This window comes from Rhinolophus sinicus, chromosome 7 (assembly GCF_057876585.1).
Source record: "Rhinolophus sinicus isolate RSI-liver-muscle chromosome 7, RSI-T2T, whole genome shotgun sequence".
Classification (NCBI taxonomy): Eukaryota; Metazoa; Chordata; class Mammalia; order Chiroptera; family Rhinolophidae; genus Rhinolophus; species Rhinolophus sinicus.
In genome coordinates, this window is record NC_142507.1 from 50095845 (window position 1) to 50109425 (window position 13581).

The 13581-nt window shown below is 40.5% G+C and overlaps 1 protein-coding gene across 2 annotated transcripts in view; it reads right to left on the reverse strand.

Annotated features, from left to right (window-relative positions):
• Window positions 1–13581, reverse strand: part of NOTCH2 (notch receptor 2) — a 149026-nt gene that overhangs the window by 68048 nt on the left and 67397 nt on the right. For both annotated transcript variants that reach the window (XM_074319094.2, XM_074319093.2), the window contains exon 5: window positions 5312–5434. In XM_074319094.2, the coding sequence (XP_074175195.2) occupies window positions 5312–5434 (123 nt within the window). The remainder of the gene's footprint in view (window positions 1–5311; window positions 5435–13581) is intronic.

The following is a 13581-nucleotide window of genomic DNA, read 5'->3' on the forward strand; positions in this document are numbered from 1 at the left end:
GTGAAATCAGGGTGGGGGAGCAGAATTCCAGAAAACAGGCTTATTATCAAACCCTCATAACCGAGTTGACAGCAGAGAAACTGAAATGGGAGATGCATTTTCCCATTCCCCCATGCAGAACGCAAATGAGAACACTTTTGCAGTCCTGGATGTAATTAAATAGTTTCCACTCTCAACCAAAAAGCTCCATTCCTATAGGATTAAACAAAAAAACGCAGAAAAGTGGTTGTGAGAAAAGCCTCATCCTAGAGAATAGCCGATAACCAACTAGAGGCTAGATTGAAATGGGGCATTTAGTTCAAAATCCAAATACCACCATGAAAGGACTCCATTCCCAGGCAAAAGGAGCTCATGCACCATCTCTGGCAGGATGTGCTTGGTGATTCATGCCAAAAATTTTTACTGAATTTGGAGCAACGAACAGCAAAGGGAATCTTAAGCCACTCTCTAGACTCATCAAGTTATAAGGGAAAGCTGAGAGAAAATGTGGTTGGTTTTATTTGACTCATGTCCACCTAACTTCCATTGTTCACTTCTGCTTAGTGTCCCAAAACACTATCCCAAGCCCAAGCTGAAATTACATTTCTGGGTTAAGAACAAGCACAGGAAAATAAATCACGTCTGCCCTAGAAGTGAACCCAAAACCAAAAGCTGCCAGAGAGGAATTTGTGAGTTGAGCTTAGAGAGGCAATTTTAATTCTGAAGGAAATGAACCTTTAAGAAGAAAATTCAAATAACAGTCTACGTAGACAAAACATTAATCTACACTGCTTTAATTAATTTGGGGGCCTTTTGTAACTTTTTCTTGTTGTTTCTTAAGTGGGTATCTGCCAGAGCAGAACTTCTCTCCTAAGATGGCTTGGGGCCAAACACAGTAATAGTAAAAACATTTGTGCTCAGGCGTCATCCAATGCTTAGGTATACTTCCATTTTGTAAAGATACCAATAAAAAAGGAAAGCATTTGTCTGACCCCAGCACCCTTTCTTTCTTCCTTCCACCTCGGCTTCTACTCAACCAGAAAAGTGGTAGGGGCTGAAGGCACAAACAAATACTGTTCCAGATAGCCATGTCAGGTAAAGAGGCTCTGTGTTGGACTAGAAAACAGCTCTGTCCACCCCAGAACAAGACCACCATGCTTTCCTCTAATGAGGCCAACACGAGACCCCCTGTACAGAGAGCTACAAGTCCACCCTTGCCCTCCCCACCCCAGGGTCAGAGAGGAGGCACCCACACAGTAGCAGCAATACCTATCGACCATCTTTGCATCTAAAAGACTGTTGTCCGATAGAAATGTCCTAAGAGACACACAGGTACAGCACTTAAAAATGGGAAAAAGAAACTGGTAAAATTAACTTTAATATTGTGTTTTATTTAACTCAATGTATCTAAAACATCCTTTTAGCATCTAATATTTAAAACATGACTGACACATTTTACTGTTTTTTCTTTTGTTGTTGTTTTTTTTTCATATTACCTCTTCAAAATCAGGCATTTTACAGCTGTGGCACATCTTAGATCAGACCAGTCACATTTCAGGTGTTTCATAAGAAGATGTGGGTACTGGCTACCCTAGCAAAAAGCATGGTCTGGAATCTGCTACATGACAATTGTTTTGCTGAGTAAATGAAACACTCTAAAAGCTCTTTGTTGCAGCATTTATTCCCCCAATACCCCAAGAAAGTAACTAAGAGATATTAGTGCCATGAAAGGCAAATAAAGCCTTTCAAAAAAAGGACGCTGACTCATTTACCTCAAATCAAACCATAAATAGACTGGAAAAAAATTCTGGTCATCCTGAAGTCCAGAACTCGCTAAAAAAGACCAAGCCATAAAATAACACGGTATCTGTCGGGCTCTTCTCATTAAAAAATGTGCCAAATTGCCACATCTCCATTTATTACGAATTGATACCTAGTTTTTCCAGCGATAGAACCGCATCCATTCTTTTTCAGCTACCTGGCGACTTCATTTCCTCTCCTAGTAGCCAACTCTAACCCTTCCTTTCCTATTTTGTCAAAAGCCAGATCAAGCAGTTCATGCTTCCACTCTACAGCTGGAAACTACAAGGAGAATTCAAACAAAGTTGTAATAAGGCTCTTAGGTATAGTGAAAAAACCACCAGACTGAATATAAAACAGTCACTTAATAGTAACTTCTTATCTCCAAGTAACCAGGTAAATTTTTAAAAAGAAAAAAACCCAAAGAGTAAATCACCATATTCTAGAATAATATAACTATAAACTGAAATTTCAATCAATTAAAAAGTTCAATCACTCAAAGGCCTTAAAAAAATATATTAAAAAAGACAACCGATTTTACAGGAAAAAGGCCATAGACTCAGAGTTCAATAAGCCCCGATTCAAATGCTAACCTAACCACCACGTGCCTTGAGTAAACTGTTTAACCCTTCTGAATATCTATCATCATCTGTAAAAAGGATATTTAATAAACTCTACCCCAATACAGTTATTACAAAGATCACATAAAATAAAACACTGTAATTAGCACCATATTTGGGTGTTAATAAACGTTCGTTAACTCCCAGCCTCCAGCCCCATTCATTTCTTTAATTTGTATAAAGCAGAAAATACTAACTGGAATTTACAGCTCTAATGTCAGTAGAAACGGGAACCCTGCGACCCAAAGTTTTCTTTCTATTCCTCTCAGAATGGGATGGGGGCTGGGATGGTAACTAGCTCAGCTACATGCTACTGAGAACAAAAGTGTGCAAAGAGCTCTCGTAACCAGTGTCATCAACTGTTCAACCAGCCCACAACTCGGTACTTCCCTCACCCCAAGCATATAATAATGCCAGTATTAATACGGTGAGCATTACCTCAGAGGAATGCATGGGATATTAAGTGAGCCCAGAGGAGAACACTTAGCTCGGCCTGCAGAGAGGTTATGGAAGGCTTCCTGGAGGAGGTAACCACTTCATCAGAGCCAGGCAGGCAGAAATGGTGAGGACGATAGGGAGACGAGTGGAGAAGGGAAATCTAGAGAAAAGGGACGGTGTGGATGGAGACACAGGGTGAACTGGGAACTGCTCTTATTGCTGGAATATGAAGTGCTATTGGGTACATGAGAAGAAGAGCAGACAGGGCTGAGCCCAGGAAGGGCTTCATTTACATGCAGTGGAAGAAGCTGGACGTTCTCCTGTTGGTGATGGGGCTAATAAAAGATAAGGTTGTCGCTGGACATCAAAGAATTGGCGCGAGTGAAATAGAGGAAGGAAACCTGTGGTGGGAAACCAAAGGCCGAGGGCTACTTTGAATGACAGCAGAACAAAAGAAATAAATATCGCCACACTGAACTTATCCACCATTTCTGCCATCCTTGCTAGACAACACAAGAATACATGGAGAACGAACAATCTTAGAAGGACTTTCACAGAAAACAGGTATTTACTAAACATCCTCAGGGAAGACATTTTGGTAAACTATCATTTCACTGGGAAAGTGTCCCCCAAGATTGAGCCTTCGTGATTAATAGCAAAGCAGGAAATTGACTGTGGCATCAAAGGAAAATCAGCAATGAAATCATAATATCATTTCACCTTGATTGCCATCAGAAGCTTTAGTGCCACACAGAGCCACAGTCCCGCAGGGCAAGGGAGAGATTAAAATGGAGCCAAGTTCCCAACAAGTATCTTAACCCACTCAATACCACGGTGAGGATCATTAAAAAGAGAAAAATTCAAATCTTCCCAGTTATTATTTGTCATGAAGTAACGACACAGTCATTTTTAAGTTGGGGAAAAAAAAAAAAAAAAGCCTCTGGAAAATCTACCAGAGAAATGGCAAATGATACAGACAGAACATGACAGAAAGAGCAGAGGGTGGGGAGTGAGGTCCAAGGATCCAGAGACCCAGAAGAAATTCTAGGGGAAGTCCAATTCTAGGGAAACCCGGTGGGAAAGTATGAAACAGGACAGTTTGGGGATTAAAAGGCAGAAATGTGTGCCCTTCTAGGAAATCAGGTTATTGAAGCTTTAAACCCTTTTAATCTTTTTTATTCACTGTCTACAACTCTAAAAAGTACTCTAAATAATTAGCTGCTGCTCACGAGGGAAAGCAACCCAGAGATACAAAAGTACCCCAGTAGGACTGGTAACCATCCAATATCAAGGCTTCTCAGCTGGGCAAAACCCATCACTGGTACTGCAGTTTCTTCCTCGTAACATAACTAATTCTTGGCTTTCCACATTAAATCAATCAAGTCCTCTCAAAAAGGCTCATTTCTTAATCACTTAACCAGTTCTTAATTGTCTCCACTTTCAGTTGGATAAATAAACAGAAATTGGAACCACGTGTCTGCATAAAATCACTTAACTTTCAAACAGAAGTGGAAAATCTGCCTAAGACAACATCAGAAACTTCCAAGAGGTTGTAAAATGAAGCAAGGCTACTCTTCTAATGCCAGAAGCAGAAAAATCCGTTTGTGTCCTATGTGCAAAAAAGGGACACAGAAAAGGCAAAAAATAGAAATGGAGATGGGTATCATAGAAATAATGTCACCCGGAGGACCTGCCCAGGCCTTTGCATCATTATGGGACGCGACAATAAGACGAGAGAGAGTTCTGTCTGAACAAACAACAAGCTCTGAACTCTTGCAGTCTCTATAACTTATTCATTTTTTTCAGCTGGGGAAGAAAGAGGACTATTCTAATAGCCTTTTCATCTCATGATGGGTAGTCTTTGATACTACACCAAAACTTGGTAAGTTCTTGCTGCTTCTTTTCCCCCAGCTTGACTGAGATATATTTGACATACAACACTGTGTAGGTTTAAGGTACACAATGTGATTGGTGACACGTATATATTGCAAAATAATCACCAAAATAAGTTTAGGTAACGCATTCATTCCCTCACCTAGTTACCAGTTGTGTGTGTGTGTGTGTGTGTGTGTGTGTGTGTGTATATGTATATATGTGTATGTGTATGTGTATATGTGTGTGTATGTGTATGTGTATGTGTATGTGTATGTGTGTGGTGAGAACACTTGTATTTTCACATTTAAGTATGCTCCTTTCCTCTCAAATATTTATTAAGCATCTACCACGGTCCAGGGAATATTCTAGCTGCTTTGCCCAGGTAACTGCAGTCTGTCTATAACTCTCGTCTCTCACATCTGCCATATGGTGCCGAGTTCAGAGCAGCTGCCCCAGTGCACACAGGAGAACATACAGGGTTAGCACGACCCCCTGTGACATAGCACAGAGACCCTCACAGAAGGTGCCCACTTCAGGAATAGCCTGCCTCTGGGGACCAATCCATGCCCCGCTCTGGTCGCTGCCTGCACTGTACTTACCTGTCCACTGAGGGGGGCAGCGGCAGTTGTAGGTATTGACTCCGTCCACACAAACGCCTCCATTCTGACACCTGTGGTTGGGACAGTCATCAATATTCCGCTCACAGGTGCTCCCTTCGAAACCTGGTAAGAGGAGAGCAAGAGGGAACAGTGAATTCTCACACAGATGCAATGACCTGCTCTTCTCCCACAGGGCACAATCCTCAGAACAGACCTGCTTCATTACTTCAGTTCAATAGCCAGCAGCTGGTCACCCCAATGAAAACAAATCCCCCCATCTTCTGTCTTCTCTGGCTGCCAGCATAGCTAGACAGTTAAAGGAACTCATTATGCCCATGGCATGCTTTCACAGTTACCTCACAAGTATTTCAAAGTGTTTCATGGAATAAAATCCCAGTGAAGATAAATCTCTGCTTCTCTACTTGGGACACCAAGTCCCTGGTTCCAGAAAAAAATGGGAGGGGGGTGAGGGGTATTAGATTTACCCCAGCTCCATGCTAAATTAATGAGAAGAACAGATAAAAGATTGTCTAATTAAGTTTACATTCCTTTTTTTTCCCCTTGGGATGACTGTTTGGGAAATCTAGGTGGGGGTAGAGGGCGTAAGAAAAATACTAAAGTCTGAAGATATAAGTCAAGTTCCAACCTCACTAGTACCTGTAAGCTATTTAACAGATGGTAAATTCCAGACTCTGAATCAGCTTCCTCGTCTGTAAGATGAGGCCGATTCTCTCTGCCCAGCCCACCTTTCTAGGCTGTGGTAAGTGCTACACCATGAGTAAAGTGTACTAGAAATCCAAAAAGCTATCTGAAAACAGGGTGGCGTTATTACTAATTAAACTTACCAACCCTTCCATTTCTTCATCCTTCTCTCTAGAGCATCGCTTCCTTCCTCTTGATTTTCCCCTTTTATGAAAAATGAAACTAGCACATCAGACTTCACCCCAACTGCCCTCAATGTGTTCCTGTGTAATTTATATACTGGGCTTTTTCCTTTCTCTGTCCTCACTACCAAATGTCTTAGCTATTAAAATAGAAGCCTACTAGCTTTAAAACAAGAGAATGTCACGGAACATTCTCCTATGCGAAGTAGAGTATGACTAAGTATTTGGCCTCTTCAAAATGTCCCTTAAGACTCTTCTCTCACACTCAAAACACTTCCTGGGTCTTACACGAGGCACTGGGCTATAGCAGTGAGTAAAAGAGACACAGAGTTCCTGCTTTCAAGGCATCTTCAGCCTGGTGGTTGGGAAAGAAATCCATCCACCTTCCTTTGTTCCTTCCTGCCCACAAGCTACTGTGGCATTCTACATCTGCTCTGTTACACTAAACATGGCAGGTTTCTTTTAATATAGTGGCAGTCATGTAAATAAGCACAAACCAAGTGGTCAAAAAAATTACCCAGAGACCAAAGAAAATCACTTCATAGGAGGGGGTGGGGTGGGGTGGTAGTTGAAAGCTTGACTGAAGAGAATTCTGTTTCTCCTGGTATTTGGTACTTAGTCCATTCAAGCAGATGAATCACTAAGTAAACTTGAGAAAGAGTATGAAAAATTTTTACAGACTCAGATTTTAAAAAAATGATCATATTACTCACACATCTGTGTAATCCTATGAACCTCTCACAGACGGACTAATGAGTCAGAGACTGGTGAATTGGTTAAGCCCACCACAAACTCTGATAAAGTGAGGGCAAAACTACCCAGAATCACCAAGTAGGGGTGAACAAGAACTGAGGTCTGCATTCCTAGTCTAGTGCTCTTAGCAGAAACATTCTTTAGAAAAGTTAAAGGTAGAGTTTTAGAGTGTGGGAGGGAAATGGGGCTCCTGCCCCCCCACTGTAGAAGCTGTGTGGTCTAGTGATGATCTAGAACTGGTAATGGTCCTCCCCCCCTCACTTGATCTCTCTGGTGGTTAAGACTAAACATTATTCACTAGGGTGGCAGGGAAGTGAGGAAGCCCCTGTAGCCAAACTATGAGGATTTGAAACTGTGACCCTGAATTTCTATTAGCCAATGCTACAACTAATTGAATTCACCAACCACAGGCAAATGCAGACAACAGAAGCATTATAGCATAGTCACAAACTATAAGAAATAAAATGTCTTCTTTTTAGGACTGACTGACTATTTCTGAGGTAGTTCTTCTCTGACAGTAGGGAGAGAGGTAAGAAGGCGGGTAGGTGAAAGATTAATTCATGGTGAAAGCATGGCCTCTGAGGCCAAACTGCTTAGGTTCAGCTCTTGGCCTTGCCAGACAATACCTGAGTGAATACGGGCAACAGACTTATACCTTTCCTCTCTGGGGGAATTAAGGAGACCTAGCTCAAAGGACTATTGTAAAGATGAAATGATTTAGATATAAAAAGCACTTCATTCAATACATGGCATTGGGACAACTGAATATCGACATGTAAAAGAATAAAGCTGGACCCCCTTCCTCACACCGTACACAAAAATTAACTCAAAATGTAACAGTTAAAATTTAAAAACTCTTAGAAGAAAACACAGGAGTTAATCTCTGTGACTTGGGCTAGACAAAGCTTTCTTAAATATGACCAAAAGCACAAGCAACAAAAGAAAAAATAAAATCGGTGGACTTCATCAAAATTAAAAACATTTGGGTGCCACAGGACACCATCAAGAATGTAAAGACAGTCCACAGAATGGGAGAAAATATTTGCAAATCATATACCTGATAAGAGACTTGTATCTAGGATATATAAAGAACTCTTACAACAGCAATAAAAATACAATATACATAATAATAAAAAGGCAAATAACCCAATTTTACAAAATGGGTAAAGGATCTGAATAGACATTTCTCCAAAAAAGACACACAAATGGCCAATAAGCCCATGAAAAGATGCTCAACATCATTAGTCCTCAGGGAAATGCAAATCAAAAGCACAGTGAGATATTACTTTGCACCCACGAGGATGACTATAATAAAAAAGACTTTTAATAGCAAGTGTTGGTGAGGATGTGGAGAAATTGGGAACCCTCACAGACTTCAGGTTGGAATGGAAAATAGTGTAGCCTCTTTGGAGCACCATCTGGCAGTTCCTGAGGTTAAACAGAGTTGCCATATCACAGTAATTCCTCTCTTAAGCACCCTGTTTCCCCAAAAATAAGACCTAGCTGGACCATCAGCTCTAATGCATCTTTTGGAGCAAAAATTAATATTTTTGCTTATTTTACTATAATATAATTAATATTTTTGCTTATTTTACTATAAGACCAGGTCTTATATTGCATTATATAAGACCAGGTCTCATATCATAGTAAAATAAGGCCTGGTCTTATATTATGTTATATTATATAAGACCTGGTCTTAAATTATAGTAAAATAAGACCGGGTCTTACGTCAATTTTTGCTTCAAAAGACACATTGAGCTGATGGTCTGGCTAGGTCTTATTTTGGGGGAAACACAGTATATAATCAAAAGAAATGAAAACATATGTCCACAGAAGAACTTGTACAAGAATGTTTATAGCAGTATTATTCATAATAGCCAAGAAAGTAGAAGCAACCCACGTATCAATTAATGGATGACTGAATAAATAAAATGTGGTAAATCCAGACAATGGAAGATCATTCAGCCATGAAAAGGAATGAAGTATTGATACAACAACACGGATGAACTTCGAAAACATTAAGTGAACGAAGCAAATCACAAATGACCACATATTATGTGTTCCCACTGATATGAATTGTCCAGAATAGGCAAATCTATAACGGAACTTAGATTGGTCGGTGCCTAGTACTCGGAGGGATTCAGGAAGGATGGGGAGTGAATGCTATGGGGTGCAGGGTTTCTTTTGTAGTGACTAAATGTTCTAAAATTGATCGTGGTGATGGTTACACATATCTGCGAATATACTAAATACCAATGAATTCTACACTTTAAAAAGAACAAATTATACGGTATGCAAATTATCTCAAGAAAGCTCTTACATCAGGAGGAGAAGCATGGAACAGTACCTGATGCACAGTAAGTCGTCTACACATATTAGCTAATACTATTACATATCAACGGGACCAAAGCCTTCTTTAGAGATGATCTAACCGTCGTAAGTTACAGGTGAAGAAGCAGAGGGCCACATGGCTGACTCATCCAAGTTTACACAGCTAGTAGGTAGGAGTCAGTACTGAACTAGAAACATTACCCAGTTTCATTCAGTATGTGCTCTGGGACCTCCGAGTTCTCTTTCAATCATCTGAAAGACTGACCTTAGGTCAAAAGTTCCCATGTCTGAGAAAAACTCAGGCCAAATCAGTTCTCCTCCAAAGTTAAGACAGGATTTATGCTTTAAAAATAGAGATACAGAACTCGTTTTGGAAATGGCTGGTAAATAAATTGTTGCGAGAAAGTCTATCCGAGGGGGGAGGGGCAAGGCTTATATGAATAGGTTACAGAGCAACCACTTCTTAAAAATATATTTAAAGGTTTTAGGGAAAAGGGAAACAGACAAGTCTCCAGACCTGTGGGTGGGACGTGTGTAGCCGACTTACAGAAAGGCTCACGTGACCATACTAAAAGGAATCCACTGCTTTGAGCCAATTCACGGCCTTAAAAGGCCAAAAGGAGAGAAATTAAACTTCGAAGGAACATTTTAAGACAGGGCTGTTATAAAACCGTGGGCCACGTAACTGATAAACGATGACAGTGAAGGTGGGGGGCAGAAGCGTCTTGAGCGTGCCATACCACACACAGAAGAGCATCTCTCAAGAGAGCATCCATATCTTTCCATTTTCAGACCCTGGGAGGTGCGAGAGTGGAAAGGCTTGGTGGGGAGGCACAAAAAAGAGAGCAGAAAGGGGAAGATGAGCTGACAGAACAGGATTCTCTCAGGCCAGGCTGCAAGTCCTTAGGAAAATCTTCCGTGCACCCGGATGAAAGAGTGAGGAAAGAACCAAGGATACCTGGAATGGGACAAAGGTAAAAGTAGATGCTCCAAGGCTACTTTCTCCCCCCACCTCCTGCGAGAAGCCTATCACAAACGCAAACTGGTCCCATCTCTGTCCAACTGACTTTCTTGGCCACACATCCTCTGAATCAGCCCAGAGGAGCTCACTGACCCCCTGACGGACCCATGTACCCGCCGCCCCCCTTCAGCCCCACCCAGGCTGCTGCTCCCACTGCTTCCCTTAATATCTCCCTAATGCTCTCTACTTTCCTTTCTAACTTTATTACCAAAGAAGTCACAGAAATGAATACGGGATTCAAAAGAAATAAATTCAGTACATTTAAAAAAAAATTATATAATGTAGGAATTCTCCATCACATTCAATTCATTCATCAAACATTCATGCACTCTCAGATTTGTGCCAGGCATGAAGTTGGGTGCTAGGGGTGAAAGTGAAAACAAGAGTTTCACTACTGAGAAAGACGAACAAATAAACAATCAGTTTGATAAGTGTTCGGCTAGAGGAGTGCAGATTGCTAAAAGACCTTAAAGGGTCTGTCATCCCCATAGGGGGTATGGACCAGAGAAGGCATTTTGGTGAAAAAGGTGCCTTTGCGCGTGGGCCAAACTACCGAGCGTGGGAGAACAGGAAACACTTCCAGGAATACTGAGGAAAACTGGACTTGGGGCCCAAGTCAAAGGAGCTGAAGTAATGCACCCTGGAAAGTGGTACGATCGTTTCTGCATCTGTTCCAGAAAAACCTGCCAAGATATGATTAGTATAATATCCAAGAGCACATCACATGCCCCTGTGTGTAAGAATGCAAGAAGGAATTATTTCTACTAGCTTTTAAGCTCAGCAACAACAGAGCAGACACAAAAGCCACAAAATGTGCTTAAGCTTTATTTCAATGACATGGAGATATTACACATAATCAGCTTGTGAAGGAGAGGGGCGGGTTACAAAGGATAAACCTTCGTTGTTTGGAGAAGACAGATCAGACAGATTTTTATGAAGTTTAAAAAAAAAAATCACAGAGGAATACAAAGCTGTGGGAGAGAAAGAAGAAGCGAAAGTACGCTGAGGACTGTCCAGTCCAACTGTGAATTCCCAAGGCACGAGCCAGGAGGTTCAAACAACCCACTGCTTCCTGAGTACCTGTTCCACTTTTCAAAATGGCCACAAACATAAAACCAGCCGAACTCATTCTCTGCCTACTAGTTGGCCCTAACCCCCAAATACTGGGAGTCAATGATTCAATAATTTATTTTCTATGTTACTCTCATATGAAAAGTATTCTGGTTGCGTGCCCCCCTTCAGGGCTTCTGCTAAAGACTTTCCTTAATGGCTCCTCATGAAGGTCTGGATTATTGCTGACCTAAGGAGAAGATGAAATATGGTTCCTTGGTTTAATTCTATTAGTTCCCTCTTGAATGGATTCTTTTTCTTCCTTCCCTCTATGGAGAGATACTTCTTTTTTTGTCACCCAAGATGAGTCATTTGGGCACTTTTGATTCCCTCCCTGTGAGTCTTACAATAATACTAAAATCAACTCTCAGTAACTTTAGTGCCCTTTGCAGGAAAAGAACTAACTGAACGATTCAAATATAATCACTAACTTTTGTGGGGCTCACTGACATTCAGAGTGGAAAAGGACGCTGAAATGCTTCCTCCAGTGTTAAAGAGAATGTAAAAACAACAGGAGAAGCGAAACGAAGTGTAGGATGCATGATGCCAGAAAGAAAACGAGAAGACCCAAGTGACAGCCTCGATAATGTGACAACATACTAAACTCGGTCAGTCAGTCAATATTTGTGCTCCTATTATGTACCTGGCACTGTTTTTAAGTGTTTGTGACATATTACTAAACAAAAACAAAGGTTCCAGCTTTCACTGTGGAGAGGGGAAGAGGGGGCAGAATTTGCAAAAGATAGACAATAAACAATAAACATGTGGAGTAAATTATACAGTGCAAATTATATAGTAAGAAGATAAATGTTATAGAAAAAGGGAGGAAACAGTAGACAAGGGCAAGTAATTAAGGGGGTTTAGGGGACCATTACAATTTGAAATGGGTAATCAGAGTACGCCTCAATTCAAAATGCAGAGACTTGAAATGTGGAGGGAAGCAGCCATTTAGGAGTTGCAGAATACTTAACAAGCTACTTGGCCTCCTGCTGACTTGGTTTCCCCATTTTTTTTCTTTTTTTCTTTTTTTTTTTTATTAGTTTCAGGTGCACAAAGCAAAGTAATACTTAGACGTTTATCTTTTATATCCCTCACACTGTGTGAACCCCCCTCCCCCATCCACTATCCCTCTGACATCGCACACGGCCATTACATTTCCACTGTCTCTATTCCTAATGCTGTTCTCCACTTCTCGTAAGTATATACATATACATATATATATAAAAACTTGTCGTTGACATTCATTATTATTCAGCTTCAGCTTCAGGTGTACAGTGCAGTGATCAGGCATCTACATCATCCCTGAGGTGGTCTCCCTAATGGGACAAGTGTCCATCGGATACTCTACAAAATCTTTACAACATTATTGATTACATTTTTAGAACTAAAGAATAATGATTCTCTTCAAATAAAGGTGTTATGGACACTGAGATGGTGATTATTTTTATTATTTTTTAACTAAAGTTTATTGGGGTGACAATTGTTAGTAAAGTTACATAGATTTCAGGTGTACAATTCTGTATTATATCATCTATGAATCACATTGCGTGTTGTGATTATTATTTTAAATAACATTTTAGTCATTTAATCGTGTAGAATAGTGCAAAGGCGATGGAGGGGACGGGGGCAAGGAGAATGGGGTTGCATTATGAAGAGGACTTTCTAAAAGAAAATCATATCCAGGCCCTATTTTCCTATGTGGACATAAAGTTAATATTTTCCAAACTCTACCCAGGACATAAAAACAATGAGCACAAAATCTTACAAACTGGGTAAATGCGTATTTATTCACAGTGTTACCATATCATCTATTGTTTCAAATTATTTTTTAATTTTTTCCTATACATCGTCCAAGCTGGTGTCATCTGTTTTATAGATCGTGGGATCCCAAAAGGAAAGGACTAGACTACTTCACTATTTTTAAATGTTTGCACGATGTCATACAGAGGCTGATATATAACAAATACTATTCAGTCATAATTAGAAGTATCTTTTTTTTTTACAACACGAACCTATTAGTTTTAACCCAAACATCTCAAAGCATTTAACAAAAAGTTGCACACATTTTCAAAGCACCTTCAGGGGTAGACAGGCAATGCAGGGCGATGTAAAAGCAGAGGCCTTGGAAATAACCAGCCTGGGTTTCAGGACTCAGCCTGATCACATGTCAG